The sequence below is a fragment of the Taudactylus pleione genome, unplaced genomic scaffold, assembly GCF_031769625.1.
Source record: "Taudactylus pleione unplaced genomic scaffold, aTauple2 ptg000016l, whole genome shotgun sequence".
Taxonomy (NCBI): domain Eukaryota; kingdom Metazoa; phylum Chordata; class Amphibia; order Anura; family Myobatrachidae; genus Taudactylus; species Taudactylus pleione.
This window is the reverse complement of record NW_028284418.1, coordinates 47,835,925-47,853,769: the sequence shown is the minus strand read 5'-3', so window position 1 is coordinate 47,853,769 and position 17,845 is coordinate 47,835,925. Positions and strand designations below refer to the sequence as shown.

Here is a 17,845-nt window from a genome sequence, read left to right as displayed (position 1 = left end):
GGATTTTTAATAAGTGCTCGAGTGGACATATAATGTGGCAGTAAATAAAAGTCCAGGAAAATATAAATGTGCACAAGAGTTCTGTGGTGGGAGCAAAAGGGTTAATGTCCAGGTAGAAACAATTAGAGCAGTCCAGGTGTGCAGGTAGTGAAACTGAAAATAAACAAGCCAGGTTTGCAGATAGTGAAACTGAAAATAAACAAGCCAGGTTTTCAGATAGTGAACTGAAGTGCAGGATGTCAGCAGGCTCAGGCACTCAGGTATGGGCAAGGGTGATGGAGGTAGCGGGGTAGTCCAGTGGGAACTAGGAGCTGACAGGCAGACTGGCAGACGGCGGATTCACAGGAACAGCACAGAGAACTCCCTCTCAGCTAGGCTGAGATACACGTTGCACTGGCAAAGAAGGAAGGCACTGACCCTTCCTAAATACCCCATGCCGTGCTGTTACTGGCTGGAGGGAACATGTGACTCACCAGGATTGGCCAGCCGCATCACATGGCCAGAAGGCAAGATGGCAGCGCCCATGCCAAACGGAATGGAGACGCCGCCAGGCCTTACCAGCGCAGAGTGACAACAGGCCCGCACAACAACGCGTGCAGCCAAAGCCCCCCGCCAGACACCAGCTCCGCCACCAGACAGCCCGCGCCACAATGACCTCACAGGTAACACTCACCTAGCGCCATGCTGAAATACCCTGGCCGTGACACCCAGTCTGCACTGCTGTCTAACACAGATCGTCAGCCAAGGGAAAAATGGATAATGTATCTGACTCCTATTCATTTGACACGAGGGGGAGCCTAAATCCAGTATTTTATATCCCTGCTTTGGTGCTGGCGGTCAAGTCCATCCTAGTTATAGAGGATGTCGAACCTGCACCTAAATCACATCACCCTCAGTTTAAGCATTACAGTGTCTTCAGCTGTTTTCCCCCTCTCTGACCAGCGGGTGGATCACATGGCGGGGGTCTGGCAATCGCCAGATAAGAGGTATCACAAAAGCGTTTGTCCTCATGTTACCAATTCCCTGAGGGTCATTGCAAGTAATAGGAATGACCTCCTGCGGTGGATTCTCATGTTACTCGTTTGATTAAGAGCGCTACTACGCCTCCCATCCCCTGCCCTGACAGATTCTACGGATGGGTAGGTGGTAGCTTTGCCTGAAATCAATATACTCGCTTTCAGGGGCTGTTGCCCATCCAACCATGGCTATCGCATGGGTGGCTAATGCTATTGAGAGATGGGCTGAGGCATTTGTAGACCTTTTTTCCTCAAAAGCTTCTGGGGATCAGATGTCTTTTGCTACTCACATTCAAGATGCAGTTTCCTATTTTGGAGTAACAACATGGGATGCCAGTCTCCTAACCTCCAGGGTGTCGGCCGCGACTGTATCTGCCCACCATACCCTATGACTGCGCTCATGAAAGGCAGAGGTGGACTCCAAGATAGACCTTAAAGTGGATTACCCTATAATGGGGAGATCTTGTTTGGCCCTGACCTTGACAAGATTGTAGCAACGTTGGCAGTATCACAAACGGCATTTCCACCTTCAGCTACTTCCACTACAAGGCCACGGACTACATCTGCTAAATCCTTTTGTCCTCAAGGAAAGCCTAAAGGCCAGTCCTTTCCTAGGCTGTCAGCCTCCACGAGGGCCGCCCTACCTGGAACCAAGCACACCTGGAACTCCAGACGCCCTGCTTCTAAACCTGAGGATAAACCTTGAGCCTGACGGGACAGGCCTTCATCTGGGGGATCCCAGAGTGAGATGATGACTTTTTCGGTTTGCCCAGTGCTGGTGTCAAACCACCACGGATGCTTGGGTAAGAGATAGGGTCTCTCACGGGTACGCCCTCTCATTGCTCAGGAGGCCTTCCCACCTGTTTTGCTACACAGGTCCTTCTTCAGACCCGAACAAAGCCTTACTAATCCAGAAAGCTAAACAGTCTTTGCTGTAAGCAGGCATAACTACCCCTGCTTACAGTCCTTGCTGTAAGCAGGGGTAGTTATGCCAGCCCCACTATCTCGGCGAGGGACTGGTTATTATTCTACTTACTTTCTGGTTCAGAGGCTAAATGGTCCTCATTGGCCTATCCTCAATCTCAAATCCCTGAACCAATTCTTAAAGGTGCCTAGGTTCAGGAGGGAACCCCTACACTCCATCATCCGAGCTATGGAACCTGGGGACTTTATGGTATCGCTGGCTATTCAGGACGCGTACTTATAGGTACCTATAGAGCCCTCTCATCAACATTATCTCAGGTTTGCTGTGCCACAGCAACACTTCCAAGTTTCAGGCTCTGCCTTTTGGACTGTCCACAGCCCCACCGGGGTTTACCAGATTTATGGCTTTTATGACAGCCGATCAACTCAGAGTTTCTGACTGCTCCTGTATCTGGACGGCTTCCTGCTCTTGGCAGGATCACCAGGGTACTTCAAAGCCATTTCCAGTTAACCATTGCTTTCCTTCACAAGCACGAATGGTTAATCAACTGGGGAAAAAGTCCTCCCTGAATCCCTCATAGGGTATGATTCATTTAGGAGCCCTGCTGGATTCCCAGATTCAGAGAGTCTTTCTGACGTAAGACAAGATCTCCACTCTTCAACTGCGAGATGTCTCCACAGTCGACGAGTGTCCTTACACTCAGTAATGCGGGTTCCGGAATTCATGGTGTCTACCTTCAGAATGGTGGAATATGCTCAGTACTATTCCAGACCTTTGCAAAAACTGATCCTCTCCAGGTGGAACAGGTTTCTCCATCAGATCAATGTTCAGACGATGATGCTCTCTCCGGATGTGCATCTGTCTCTATCTGGGTGACTATGGCCATCTCATCTAACCAAGGGTCGCCCCTTTTTGGATCCCGGACTGGGTAATCCTTACAACGGACACCAGTCTCTGGGGCGCAGTGACCGGTCAGCACTCCTTTCAGGGCCATTGAACGTTGGTTGATTTAACCCTGCCAATCAACTTATTGGAACTTCGAACTGTCTTAGGGCCCTCACTCTGGCCTAACACATACTTCACGGTAAACCTGTAAAGGTTCAGTCCCGACAATGTCACAACAGTGGCTTAAATCTAGGAGACACTCGGAGTTGGGCAGCAGTGACAGAAGTGTCACCCAGAAGTAAGCAGTGTATGTGTAGGCACGCTGCTGCAACAATTCCTGGATAGTGTCAGGTAACTTCCACTGGTCCATCAGCATGGACCAGGCTTTGCAAGGTATTTGGCAGAGGGCTTTAGCTGGGAGACATTAGGCTCAATCCAGAACAAAAAATTCTATATAAAATATATAGGCGCTGATTTAATCAGAACAATTTATTAAAAATCAAAAAACACTTATAATTAATATAAAATAACCATTGACCGGCCAATATATTTGTTTTAAAATATAAATCCACATATAGATAGTTAAACCTCGCTGGTTTGAGGCTGTAGCTGTTCAAAAGAGATTGTTTGTCATCCGACAGTTTCAATATCTCTTTTTTGAACAGCTACAGCTGTGTGGATTTATATCCATGGGATTCATGAAATCTATTAAGATCATATAAATTGTCATTCAGGTGTACATACTGCTAGCTGTACCTGTAAAGCTCACTAATAATTTTACCATTATTCTTCTTATTTGATATAGTGATTGATGTAGGCTAGACCTTACTATTTGATGTTATATAACATAGCATTGCAGTAATAGCTATATATTCAGAAGAATATTATTATAGGTTATAAAAATAATTTTAAAACAAATATATCGGTCAGCCGACGGTTATTTTATATTATTTATATGTGTTTTTTGATTTTTAATAAATTGTTCTGATTAAATCAGCGCCTCTATATTTTATATACAATTTTTGGAGGATATTTGCAGAGGGGATTGGTAATTCCACTCTATAGAGGCTGCAGATTATCAGATATATTGGTGTACTAGTGCAGCACCTGCTATATATATATATATATATATATATATACCAAACACGGACCGGCACTCTGTTCCTCAATATAAATGACAACTCCGGTGCCTTCAGGAAAAAATACCATCCATGTGTCCAACACAAACAAGCTGCGGCACTCGGAGATTTAGTGAAATATATATATTTATTTCAATCCAGAACAGCCAGAGAACAGTATAGCATTTTGCACTATTCTAGTGGTCGCAAAACTTAACTCCAGGATTCTGCCAGGGGACCTTGCTACCTCCTGCACCCGAAATCTGAGATCCATGGACCCGGTCCCTAGCGTTCTGCTGTTCCCAGCCCTACAGCATTGTAGTATAGTCCCCAGCGGTCAGTACACCGCCCTGCAGTCCGGGACTATGTTCTGGCTGCAGTGGCACATGGTAGACAGTCCCCCGATGCAGCGCACCAGGGGTTAAACCGCAGCCTTGGGAGATCCTGGGCTGTAGGGCAGCCAGCAGAGGAGGTATACATTTCTACATGTCCCTGCGCCTCACTGATTTCCCTCGGCGCCGGGACATTAACGATTCCCTTGCCACAGCCATCAAAGGGGTACGACTGTGGCACACCATATAATATATATATTTTTTAATAGATAGCATCTGGTGCTGGTCACACATTTAAAAATGGTGCCTTGGCAAGAGTGTTAACCCTCGTGCCGCATCCCCACACAGCTGCCATCTTGGCCACATGAGAGGGAACTGACTTTGGAATGGGAGCTGTCCACAATACTTTTCAGTCAGAAATTGTTAATTGATTGTAACATATCCAATTAGTTGAACAAATCAAAAATAGGTTTTAAGCTCTAGTGAGCATGCTATCTAGCCTGTTGAATATGTTGGTGCTTTACAAATAGATATTAACAGAATGCTATAATACAACTCTTACCTATTTTCCTGTGGTTTCACAGCAGCTGACATGTGATTGGACATCCCATCCAGTCTGTCATTTATATCTCTTTCCTTGCCATCCTCTACTGAACGCTATTCAAGAAGAACAGGAAGCATTGATTAACAATGAAAAACCTGCACTTGATTGAAAGTTTATAAACCAAGTATAGAATCCTATTGCTAAGTCTACTTTATTGGGTAAGATACAATTTGCCACACCTATTCATTATATTCTATTTTTATATAAATGGTTATGTGGCTTCTTGCCAACAGTCCAGCATTGATTATGTGATTTATTAATGGATAGAGCCTTAAAATACATACGCTACAAAGTACCAGATGCCAGCATAATGCCTTTAACTAGAATCTGATTTTTGCTGCACTTTGTGCTGCATCATACTGTACATATTGTTTTGTTTAAAGCCACAATAAAAATATTTAAAATTAAAAAAAGAAAAAAGAATAAAAACCTATAAAATTTTAATCACATATATTAATAGGGTAGAAGTACACATCAACCCCACATTTATCACATATACTGATGAAGCTCTGGACCTGATTCAGACCCGCTCGCGAGATGCATACGCTCGCTGCGTATGCAAATTCGGCTAAGTGACGGCAAGGCAGGCGTTTGCACGGCAAGGCATAAGCCTGCCCACTGTGTCTTGGCGTGCAATCGCCCTGTATATGCAGACGCCCTCCAGCCTGTCATAAGACGCCCACTTGCGCACGTCATCTCCAGGAAGTGTATGCAACCATCGGTACATTGAGTACCATCGGAAAGCGAACGCAGCACTTGTGGTTGACTATACCCTACCGCAAGCACTGCGAGCAGTTCAGTGTGAAATACAACCAGGTGACGTGTACTATGATGTTGCCTGTTAATTATTCACGCCTCAGGAACGGCGTTAAGATACTCAGGCATGCCTGCGTTCGCACCTCCACTCCCCCGTTTTTAATGGTCACAAACGGCTTCTCCTGTCACTCACTCTGATGGGCTGCACAGCGAGCAAACGCTTCCAGATCTCTCGTAATGGATGGCGCACTGTGATGCGTACGCATGTGCACAATGTGAAAATCAGGCAGCTACAAGCGAACGCATCCTAGCGAGCGGGTCTGAATCAGGTCCTCTGTTACATTGGGTGCTTAGAGCCAGGTACCTCAATGACCCTGATTAAGTGGCGAAATTCCCAGAGGCAGTGGAGTCATTGGCCTCTGGTCAGGGGGGCACCAGGGAGCAGGCCCAACAATAGGAGGAATACAAAGGGCACACAGATAAATCTATCCTAACTGCTGCCTGTGCCTTGCTGATTACTGCAGCTGCGCATGTGGTGGTTATAGATTAATCTATTTGTTTAGGTCTGTGGAGCTGTTATTTTTGTTAAATAAATTGATTGCAACAACCACCGGAGGTGCCTGTAGGTTTGCAATGCAGCGTGCGTGATTTCATGATGTCACACCGCACCACTGAAAGTCAGAGGAGCTGTGGCACGGGATGCGGGAGCTGGAGAGATAAAAAGGGGCTGGTGGAGAGACACTGGGGGACTGGAGAGAGAAGGGGCTGGCTGGAGAGACACTGAGGAGTTGGAAAGACATAAGGGGGCTGGCTGGAGAGACAGAAGTGAGCTGGCTGCAGAGACAAGGGAACTGGTTGACAGAAGGGGACTGGCTAGAGTTGTAAAGACAGAAGAGGGCTGGCTGGAGAGACTTTTGTGGACTGGAGAGACATTGAGGCTGGAGAGACAGAATGGGGACTGGTTGGAGAGACAGAAGGGGACTGGTTGGAGAGACAGAAGGGGACTGGTTGGAGATAGAGACACTGGGGGGCTGGAGAGACAGAATGGGGCTAGCAGAAGCTGCAAAAACATGGGGGGCTGGAGCAAGCCAAAGTCACCGGGGGGTATGAACTTACACCCCTGGCTTGATTACTGGTATATGACATGTTACAATATTGCAGCCTACATAATAATCATCTCTAATAAACCAATACAGAAATGAATAATTTTACACAGACACCATTTCCTTCATATTTATTATTATTTATCAAAATTGATGCTGGGCAAGTCATGTCATGTCCATTTCCTTTATTTTACCTAAACCATAAAATGTGGTTATAGTTTATTGCTTGTGGAAAAACAAGCACTACAAACATAGGGTCGCATTCAGACCTGCTCGCAAGCGCTATGCGCTCGCATGCGGGTCGATGGTTGTGCATTGTGCACATGCGGCGTGCGCAAGCTCCGTATCGGGTAAAAAATTCACTCTCTCCGGGGCTCGCTACAAACGGAGCGGCTGTCGATGTTGATCGACAGCTCGCCCCGTTTTGTAGGCGGCGTGGGGGAGTGGCTGGACAAACGGCAAGCGTTCCTGAAGGAATGCTTGCCGTTTGTGGGCGGCCCTACTGACATCACCAGTGATGTCAGTAGTGAGCTTCCGGCTCTATTAGAGCTGAAAGTTCACTGGGGCTTGCGGCAGACAAGACCCTACCACAAGGGTCTCGTCGCAAGCCTGATGGTCGCAACCATCTCGATCATCACCTGACCTCTCACAAAACCTGTGGGTGGTCACTCACAGCTTAGCAAGTGGCCAGGAGGCTGGCTTTAAAAAAAAAAAAGCGGCCGCCCTCATTCAGAGCGAGCCCTCGCTAATTGCGAGCGGCTCTGAATGAGGTCCATATTGTGTACCATATAAAAGGAAAAAGATGGGTTTTCTTAAACCAAACATGTATGTATTGGTTTGCTCTCTTTTTAAACTGTTGCTGATGCTATCGTAGAAGTGTGGTTTAAAGATGAACACTTGGTTTGCAAATCTGTATTCATTATTATGCTGTCCTAAAGGCTACCAAATATAGTTCGTACAACACTGGAAACATAATTATATTTATAACCAATGTGGAGACCATCAGTTCTCACATCATTTTCTGGAAAAGTGGCTGTAGGTAGTAAGCAATGATATATAGTTTCTAAAACTTGGAAATGTAGATCAAAATATGCCTGGTAACCAGGAACTTAAAGGTATTGCAGGAATCCACACATTGGCAAAACTCCTCTGCAATACTGTGACAAATGATTTTCTTATACTCAGAGGTAGGGTTGGCAGGAAGAGAAGTTACAAATTTGACCCAGCTACCTGTAGCTGGGACAGAAGTTCCTGTGGCTGTAGCTGTTCTACAAAAGCACAATAGCTGCCCTTGTGATGACAATAATGAACAAGGGTCTGCGGATAAACCTATGATCTAACACTTAGTAACAACATTCTGTATCAAGTCTATCACAGCAGGGGCATTGGCGTCACTGCAGCATTACATTCAGCACTCGGCTCCTAACATAGTGAGTGAGCTGGCACTGCAAACAGACTAGTCCCCGGGGGCAGTCCGCATCTCAGGGACCCACGGAGTGACTAAAACGGGGGTTTGGGACATGAGGCCACCCCCCACCCGCAAGGCCATGCCCCTGTTTGCCGGCGCCTACTGCTGCATTTAAGATTGAAAAACAGTTAAACTTATCAGATTCTTTATAGCACTAAGGGTGATCAGTTTTGAAGAATGCAGCAATGTTACTTTAAGATCTGAAATGCTAATAGCTGTTGACGTTGCCAGTCAACTACTATTGTAGTAAATTGAAAAGGAAGGAGGATGAGGGAGCTCTGACCATAACCTTCATACCTGCATTTTCTGATACATATCAAAGTTTATCGCCTTTACTTCATCCAGTTGCTCTTTAAGATTAATGAGAGCGTCTTGCTTTTCGTGAATGTCTTTCTCCAACAACTTCACAGCAAGTTCCATTTCATGCTGCACCCTTACTTTCACAAGATCAGCATCTGAGTCCTTTAAGGGTGAGAAATTGCAAAGATCACAGGAGAACATAAGGAAAGAGAAATACTCTTTCAAAACAAAAAGGGCTCCTGCATTACCACTTCTGCCCAGTAGATGGCGATGTAGGTGCTTTCTATTTATTTACAATTGCAATTGTGTCATTTGCCCAAAGTCACATTTATACCATATGTCTGCTGTACATATCTAAAGAATTTATTGTGTTTTTCAAGATAGTCATTACATCTTCACAATGTTTTCCTGTGATGATGTACTGCCATTTCATAATACAAATCAATTAAAGCATCACCAGTGTTGCGCATAATTCAGATTTTGTTTCATTCCTATGCCCAAACTGTGCCACAAATGACGTTCACAATGGCTTACAATATAATATGAGCTACCTAATAGTCAATTAATAAAAGCCAAGAAATGAAATTAAGCTGAAATCAGAATGTATACTTTATTGCTTACAGTCAACAATGATGGCACAGTCACTGCAGAACTTGCCTTGCAATGTATGCTGAGCCACTGCTGAAGAACTGTCTGTTCTTTTTTTTACTGGTTGTATGTTATTATTATGCTAGAACCAGAGCAGTAACACAGGCTGTGATTGTGTGGTACACTACGCTATCCTAGACCCACCTGTCTCATATGCAGATCTTCATGATGAGTACATATATCAGTAAAGACTTCACTCAGTCCGTGTCTTGAATGATGTCTGTACATGTGCTCAGCTTCAATGCCAGCCTTTGAGGCCTGTGTATAAACCATATAAATGTAGTTATATGCACACATATACACCCCTGTTAGACGCAACATGTAGGGTGGCCTCCCTTGTGTGTGATCAGTTTGGAGTTACATTCGAGCTGTGGGCCCAATTCAGACCCGCTCGCTAGATGCGTTCGCTCACAGCTGTCAGCTACCAAATTATGCAGATCCCGCGATCGCACGGCAAGGCATTAGCACGCCCACTATGTCTTGGCGTGCGATCGCGGTGTGTATTTAGATGCCACCAGCCTGTCTTAAGATGCCCACTTTCCCTTAGAAATACACGTCATTTCAAGGAAGTGTATTGAACAATCGGTAATATCGAGTAACATCGGACCCATACGCAGCACTTGTGGCTGACCATACCCTACCGGAAGCACTGCATGTGCTTTAGTCTGTAATTCAGCCATGTGACGTGTATTATGATGCTGCGTCTTAATTATGCACGCCTCTGAAACGGCGTTGACGCACAGACACGCCTGCGTTCGCACCACCATTTCCATCGACCACCCCGTCGCCACCCACAAATGGCTCATCCTGTCACTTATTCTAGCGAGGAGTCTGTGTACAAGGGGCGATAACTTCGCGATTGGATGGACTTTTTCGCGCACGCGCATTGCGCCTTATACGTATGCGCAGATTGCAAATATCGGCAGGCTACGAGCGAACGCATCTTAACGAGCGGGTCTGAACTTGGCCCTGTGTCCGGAACCCTGTCGACCTATGTTTGAGATAAGCCTGTTACATGTGAGCACATTTTAATTATGTTAAAAATAAATAATATGAGATATGGTAAGAACTTACCCTTGTTATCTCTATTTCTACGAAGTCCATAGGGTTCCACAGGATACCTTGGGGTATAGGTGTGACGTCAGTCGCTGGGCACCATAGAGTTAAGCTTTTCAGCCTCCCAGGATGCACTAGGGTCCCCCTCCTATACCCCGCCCCCGAGCCAAGGCACCTCAGTTAGTTATCAAGCCATAGGCCGGAGGAGGAGAAGGAAGAGAGAGAACAAAGATCTGGACACATACAAGAATCACATTCTCACCAGAGGGAGACGGAAAACCGGTGACCAGAGCAACGCCCATCTGCAGCACAGGTGCGACAGGGCGGGAGTCCTGTGGAACCCTATGGACTTTGTAGAAATAGAGATAACAAGGGTAAGTTCTTACCATATCTCATATTTTCTACTTCAGGGTCCATAGGGTATCCACAGGATACCTTGGGGATGTCCCAAAGCAGTATCCTTTAAGGGTGGGGACGCTCCTGTGCAGAAAGGAGAATCCGCCGCCCGAAGGAAGCATCCTGAGAGGCGAAGGTGTCAAACCTGTAATACCTCACGAAGGTATGGACAGAGGACCACGTAGCAGCCTTGCAGATCTGAACTGCCGAGGCACCACGTCGAGCTGCCCACGAAGGACCCACAGACCTAGTGGAATGAGCCTTCAGAGAAGGAGGGACCGGTAGGCCTTCATGAAGATAAGCTTCAGAAATAGCCATACGGATCCAGGCTGCCAAAGTTTGCTTTGAAGCAGGTCAACCCTTTTTACGGAAGCCATAGAGGACAAACAAAGCGTCCGACTTCCTAAACGAAGAAGTGCGGTCAACATAAGTCCTTAAGGCCCGCACAACATCCAAAGAGGCCTCACCCACGGAAAGACCCGGTGAGTTAAAGGCCGGAACAACTATTTCCTCGTTAACATGAAACTGGGAAACAACTTTGGGAAGAAACTCGGGCCGAGTGCGGAGCACTGCCCTGTTCCCATGAAAAACCAAGAAAGGGGGTCTACAAGAAAGAGCCCCTAACTCAGAAACACGTCTGGCCGAAGCAATGGCCAGAAGGAAAACAGTCTTAGCTGTTAGCCATTTAAGATCCACTGAGCCCAGTGGTTCAAACGGCGGTCCTTGGAGAGCCCTCAGGACCACAGCCAAATCCCAAGGCGCCACAGGTGGAACAAAGGGCGGCTGAATGCGGAGAACACCCTGCATAAAGGTGCGCACATCCGGGATTGTAGCAATCCTACGGTGAAACCAGACAGATAGGGCCGAAACCTGTATCTTCAAAGAAGCAAGGCGAAGCCCATGATCTAGTCCCGCTTGTAGGAAGGCGAGAATCCGAGACAGACGAAACTCCCGCGGTGCATAACCTCTCGGTCGACACCACTGGAAGAACGTATGCCACACGCGATGGTATATCCTCGCGGAAGACTGTTTCCGAGCTCGTAACATGGTACGCACCACAGAGCTGGAAAACCCCCGGGACCTCAGCATGGCCGTCTCAACAGCCACGCCGTCAAAGACAGCCGAGTCAGGTCCGGGTGAAGACAAGGACCCTGAGACAGAAGGTCCGATTGTAGCGGCAACCGCAGAGGACTGTCCACGGACAGACCCTGAAGGTCTGAGAACCAGTGCCGTCTGGGCCACGAGGGAGCTATCAACAGGAGCGTCCCTCCTTCCTGTTTGAATTTCCGGATTACCTGTGGAAGAAGGGAGACCGGAGGGAACAGGTATGCGAACCGGAACGTCCACCGGACGGACAGAGCATCCACCAGAGACGCCCCTTCGTCTCTTGTGCGAGACCCGTACACCGGCAACTTGTTGTTGTGCCGGGACGCCATGAGGTCGATTTCTGGAAGACCCCACCTGTCCACCAGTAGTTGAAAAACGTCCGGGTGCAGGGACCATTGCCCCGGATGAACGTCCTGGCGACTTAGAAAGTCCGCCTCCCAATTTAGCACTCCCGGGATGAAGACCGCTGATATGGCCGGAAGATTGCGCTCCGCCCAAACCAGGATCCGAGAGACCTCTACGAGAGCCGCCCGACTGCGAGTTCCTCCCTGCCTGTTTATGTAGGCCACGGTGGTAGCGTTGTCCGACTGGACCTGCACCGGGCGACCCTGGAGAAACCGCTGTGCCTGCTGGAGAGCATTGAAGACCGCACAGAGTTCCAAGATATTTATTGGAAGCTCCGCTTCTGTCGGCGTCCACCTGCCCTGGAACAAGTGCGGACCCGAAACTGCTCCCCAGCCCCGAAGACTGGCGTCCGTTGTCAACAGGACCCAATTTGGAACCCAGAACGGACGTCCCTTGTTGAGGTGGGTCGTCTGTAACCACCACGCAAGGGACAGGCGAACCTCCTGGGTGAGCACAATCGTCTGGGACTTCAGAGACTGAGGCAGCCCGTTCCACTTGGACAGGATCAGGTGCTGCAGAGGTCTGGAGTGAAACTGGGCGTATTCCACCATGTCGAACACCGACACCATGGAGCCCAGTAACCTCATCGCCGAGTGTAAGGACACCCGGCGGCTGTGCAGGCAACTGCGCACCCTTGACTGTAAAGCAGAGATCTTGTCCTCCGTCACGAAGATCCTTTGCTGTCCCGAGTCCAATAAGGCTCCAAGATGCAGAATCCTCCGAGACGGGATTAGAGTGGACTTCTGCCAGTTGATTAGCCAGCCGTGCCGTTGCAGCAGTGCAATGGTCAGGTCCAAGTGGCGTAACAGGAGCTCTGGAGATCCTGCCACCAATAACAGGTCGTCCAAATACGGCAACATGCGGACTCCCTGCAGCCGCAGAGAAGCCGCCATGACCGCCATCACCTTGGTGAAAACACGTGGTGCTGTTGCCAGGCCAAAAGGTAACGCCCGAAACTGGAAGTGGTCGCTGCGGATTGCAAACCTGAGGAACTGTTGATGGCGCAAATGAATAGGGACATGCAGGTAAGCGTCCTGTATGTCCAATGACACCATGTAGTCCCCAGGTTCCAGCGCCAGAATAATGGACCGTAGGGTCTCCATCCGAAACTTCGGGACCCGCAAAGACTTGTTGAGTGCTTTGAGGTTGAGAATTGGACGATATGACCCATTGGGTTTCTGTACCAAAAATAGATTTGAATAGAAACCCTGGCCCCTCTGGAAGAATGGAACAGGCACTATAACTCCAGCCTGGAGCATAGTGTGCAATACCTTCCGCAGCTCCGTAGCCTTGTTCCGGTCTGATGGTAGACCCGTGGTGAAGAAGAGAGCCGGGGGTCTGTGCCGGAAGGAGAGGGCGTATCCGTGGGAAACCACCTCCAGACCCAAGTGTCTGTCGTAGTGGTCGACCAACACTGGGCGAACTGTAGCAGGCGGCCTCCCACCCTGGGATCCCCCAAAGGGAGGCCCGGACCGTCAGGCCGCAGGCTTGTCATCTGGCCTGGTGGCCGGACGTCTGGTACTCCATGCCTGCTTCCGGGGCTTGACCGATTTCTTAGGGCCAGCCTGTCGAGGAAACGACTGTGGTTTGGGCCTGCCCTGGGCCCTAGATGACCGAAAGGACGATGGTCCCGAACCAGAAGGAGCAGCGGCCAACGGGAGGCAAGCAGATTTGGCTGCCGCCAGCGTGGCCACAATCTTATCCAGATCCGGACCGAAGAGAACTTCTCCGGTAAACGGCAACGCTTCCAGACCTTTCTTAGAATCTGCGTCCGCCTTCCAGGATCGCAGCCACAAGGTGCGACGAGCAGCTACCGCTGCTGAAGAAATTCTAGACACCAGAGTACTAATGTCTAGAGCCGCCTCGTTGATGTAGGTGGCCGAATCACGGAGATTGCCAATCAACTCCGCCTGTTCGGCCGGACAGTCGGATTCAAAAGAAGCCTCTAATGAATCCGCCCAGTGCTCCATCACTCTGGCAACCCAGCAAATGGCCATAGCCGGCCGTGCTGCCCCCCCTGCAAGGGAATAAGCGGACTTCAGGCAGATTTCTACCTTGCGGTCCGTAGCATCCTTAAGGGAGGACATGGATGGCATCGGCAATGTGGCACTACGGACAAGACGGGTCACGTGAGAATCCACCTGTGGAGGGGATTCCCACTTAGCAAAATAATTATCCGCGAACGGATAAGCCACCGCCAGGCGTTTCTGTGGCTGGTATCTTTTGCCAGGTTGTTTCCACGCCTCCTCTAAATGGTCCACCAACTGACCCGAAAGAGGAAAGACTGTGGCATCGCCCTTCACATCTTTGAAAAAGGCATACTTAGATTTAGCCGCTGGGGGAACTTCGTCCTCAATCACCAAGGCTGTGCGGACCGCCCGAATAAGTCCAGGAATATATACTTTGGACTTAGCATCAGCGTCCTTAGTATGGAGAAGTTCCTGATTGTAAGGATCCAGAATCTCCCCATCATCAGACGTCCCTTCGTCATCCTCATAAGGAGCGGACAGAGACGCCACCGGCCTTTTATGAGGCCGCATCACAGACTCCCCTTGCAACACATCCGACAAGTGCTGTACAGAACGCGTCAGGGAGTTAACCCACGCTGGCTCCTGAGAACCCAGGAGCGGGGAAATAGGGAGACTGTGGGGTACCACCAATTGTCGTGGGAACCCCTGCATGGGTGACGACACCACAGACTGCTGGGACAAACCCATCGGAGTAAACGCGGGCTGCGGAGCTAACTGGCCCACTAAAGCTGTTAACGCCTGAGCGAAACAAGCCCAGGGCGGCTCCTGTACCGGTGCTGTAACCGCAATAGGCCGCGCCATGGACAAACACTGCCGGCAAAGGCCCTCCGCGCTACCCTCCCCCTCCGCTAACGGTACTTTGCACGTGGTACACTGTAGCCGGAGGGGAAAATCACTTTCAGACATGATGGCACCACGTATGTGACCTCTCTCACCAATTTAGTATTAAATAGGCGAGAGACCACCCTGCAACACCGCACCGCAAGGGCTTTAGCAGAAAGAACAGGGACAGTAATAAAGCTGACAGTTTAGAGAAGAAAAGTTACAGGCAGCGCTAGCACAGTCACATACAATGCAGAGAAATAACAATTCCTGCACTAACAGCGCTGATCACTCAACTACACAGACACAGGGCCTGGTAGGACACAGCGCTGCATACAGACCTGAGCCACAGCGGAGGAGAGGTATGCGGGGGGACCCAGACCACGATGCTTCCGTCCAGCGCTTCCAGCAGCGTTCACCATGCGTTCTGGAGAAGATGGCCGCTGAGGAGCAGAGAGGAGGCTGGCCTGGGGGAGGAGCGCTGCCACAGGACCAGTCGGCAGCATGCAGAGAGGGCTGTGTGCAGCGGGGGAGGCGCCGGCTGTGAGACAGGGAAGGCGCGCTCCCCTGGCATGCATTTAACCCCTGGGACGCCGCAGCGCTACCGCTCTGCTGCGGTCCGCTGTCCCAGGGGGTAGTGGAAAGCGCAGGTTGGTCGCCTGGCTCCACACTGCAGCCAGTCCCCAGGGAGCCCCCTGCCTGGGGACTTAGGACCATGTGACCAGCGGGGACCCACCGCGGGACCCCGCTGCTTACCTTTGTCCCCCTTGGATCCGGCCATGGTCCGGAACATCTGGGGTCACCGCTAGCTGTGACCCCAGATGCTCACCAGCATCCCCGGATCGGTACCGGCGTTCTGGTACCGGCGGGGGTGTAGGGAAGACAGCATGGACGTCAGGACTGACTGTCCATGCTGTACATCCAGATGTGCAGCCACAGCTGCACTGAAGAAAGTTTCAGGGGCTCTTCTAGCCCCCACTCCGACAGGTGCACCCGACGCCGGCCGGGCACCAAACTAAACTGAGGTGCCTTGGCTCGGGGGCGGGGTATAGGAGGGGGACCCTAGTGCATCCTGGGAGGCTGAAAAGCTTAACTCTATGGTGCCCAGCGACTGACGTCACACCTATACCCCAAGGTATCCTGTGGATACCCTATGGACCCTGAAGTAGAAAAATTATTTCTTGTTTTACGCTTAGAAGTCTCTTTTTAGTTAGCTACAGCAATACCAGATCTCCTATCAAAGTTTAGAAAGCTTGTTCTTTTTGAGATAAGAATTTATATATCTATTACAAAGTATGGGTCTATTTGGCTCTGATTATTGAATATTTAATGTATTGTGGTTAATTTAATACACTGTGGGCGCTCCCTTGTGCACCCATAGGATAGCAGTATGTAAACCTAATGGTAGCTGACGTCACCATACTGTGACATCTTGGAAATCGCCAGACCTGTATCAGTTACAATGTGATGTCTCGTTAGTAAGTTTGAACATCGGCTAGGCTGATCATGGCAAGGCGATGTGAATGATCAGAGTTCGAATGGGGCATGACCGTGCCCGAAGGATGGCACATTCCATTTTCAAAGTTGTGCAGACATTCAACATTCCGATGTCGTGTGTACCGGGAATACCTCATGGAAACATTACCACCCACCGGGGACGGCGCAGTGGATGACCACGGGGGCTTAATGGTCGAGACCAGCTGGTTCTGGCCATAATTGTCTGCAGTAACACACAAGCGACACTGGCTCAAATCACCTCCTCATTCAATACAGGAGGTAAAAGATGCATATCCAGCAGGTCAGTGCAGTGTTCTTTAGCTTCCATGGGATAAGGGAGCAGAAGACCCACCAGAGTGCCCCTGTTAACACTACGACACCGGACACATCGCCTCACCTGGGCTTGTTCCATCACTAATTGGATATAACAAAAGATAAGGAATACAGCGCTCTTGGCCCTCTGTGGAGATGTCCCTAGCTGCTCCACTAATAGAGGTATCCCAACCTCTTTACAATACCTTTATTGAAGACAGAAAGTGGTGCGCTCTAGGACGGTCTTGGTGTACTGTGATCTATACTATTTACGTAAATAGCATAGATCACAGTACAAAAAGACCGTCGTAGAGCGCATCACTAATTGGACCCTGGAGGACTGGCAAAATGTGGTGTGGTCCAATGAGTCACTGTTCCCTATGTTATGGACTGATGATGGGGTTGGTGCAGATCCCATGAGGCCATGGACCCCAGTTGTCAACAAGGCACTGTGCAGGCTTGTGGTGGTTCCATAATTGTGTGGGGTGTGTTTATGTGGCATGGGTTGGGTCCGCCTGAACGTGTCATTAATCAGTAACTGTTACGTTGCATTGCTTGATGACCATTTGCAGCCCTTCATGGACTTTATGTACCCCCACAACGATGGAAAAATCAGCAGGGTTATGCACTTATAGGGGTGCCATGGCCAGGAGCTGCAGTCATGTTCCAAATTAAATTATTTCGGCTGGTAAGTTATTTTGCCGTAATGCACAGAGCTGGATTAACAACAAGGCGGGCAGGTGGTCTTAAGGGGGCCGGTAGGCACCATTAGCTGATGCGAGATGCGTCACGCCGCAGTGCAGCACTGCCATTGGTTATCTTTATACACAATGCATATTGACTGCCAATCATAAAGTTGGTGGGACAGCTGGAGCCGCAGTGCTAGTGTGATGGCTTAACTAGGGCCTAGCAACTCTCAGCACACAATGCAGTCCTTCCACTATTTAGAGGTGTATGAAACCGTCAGTGTACTGGAGCACCAGGTACATCGTATTACACACGCTCACAGTGACAGCTTGGTCTGTCTCATCTCATTGCTGGTTATGGTGGCTGTATAGTATCATA

At 49.2% G+C, this 17,845-nt stretch overlaps 1 protein-coding gene across 3 annotated transcripts in view; it reads right to left on the bottom strand.

Moving 5' to 3' along the window:
- Nucleotides 1–17,845, bottom strand: part of RUFY2 (RUN and FYVE domain containing 2) — an 84,979-nt gene that overhangs the window by 24,851 nt on the left and 42,283 nt on the right. For all 3 annotated transcript variants that reach the window (XM_088476129.1, XM_088476132.1, XM_088476134.1), the window contains 3 exons: nucleotides 9,300–9,413; nucleotides 8,505–8,669; nucleotides 4,839–4,933 (listed from right to left, as the gene is read on the bottom strand). In XM_088476129.1, coding sequence (XP_088332255.1) covers nucleotides 4,839–4,933; nucleotides 8,505–8,669; nucleotides 9,300–9,413 — 374 coding nt within the window. The remainder of the gene's footprint in view (nucleotides 1–4,838; nucleotides 4,934–8,504; nucleotides 8,670–9,299; nucleotides 9,414–17,845) is intronic.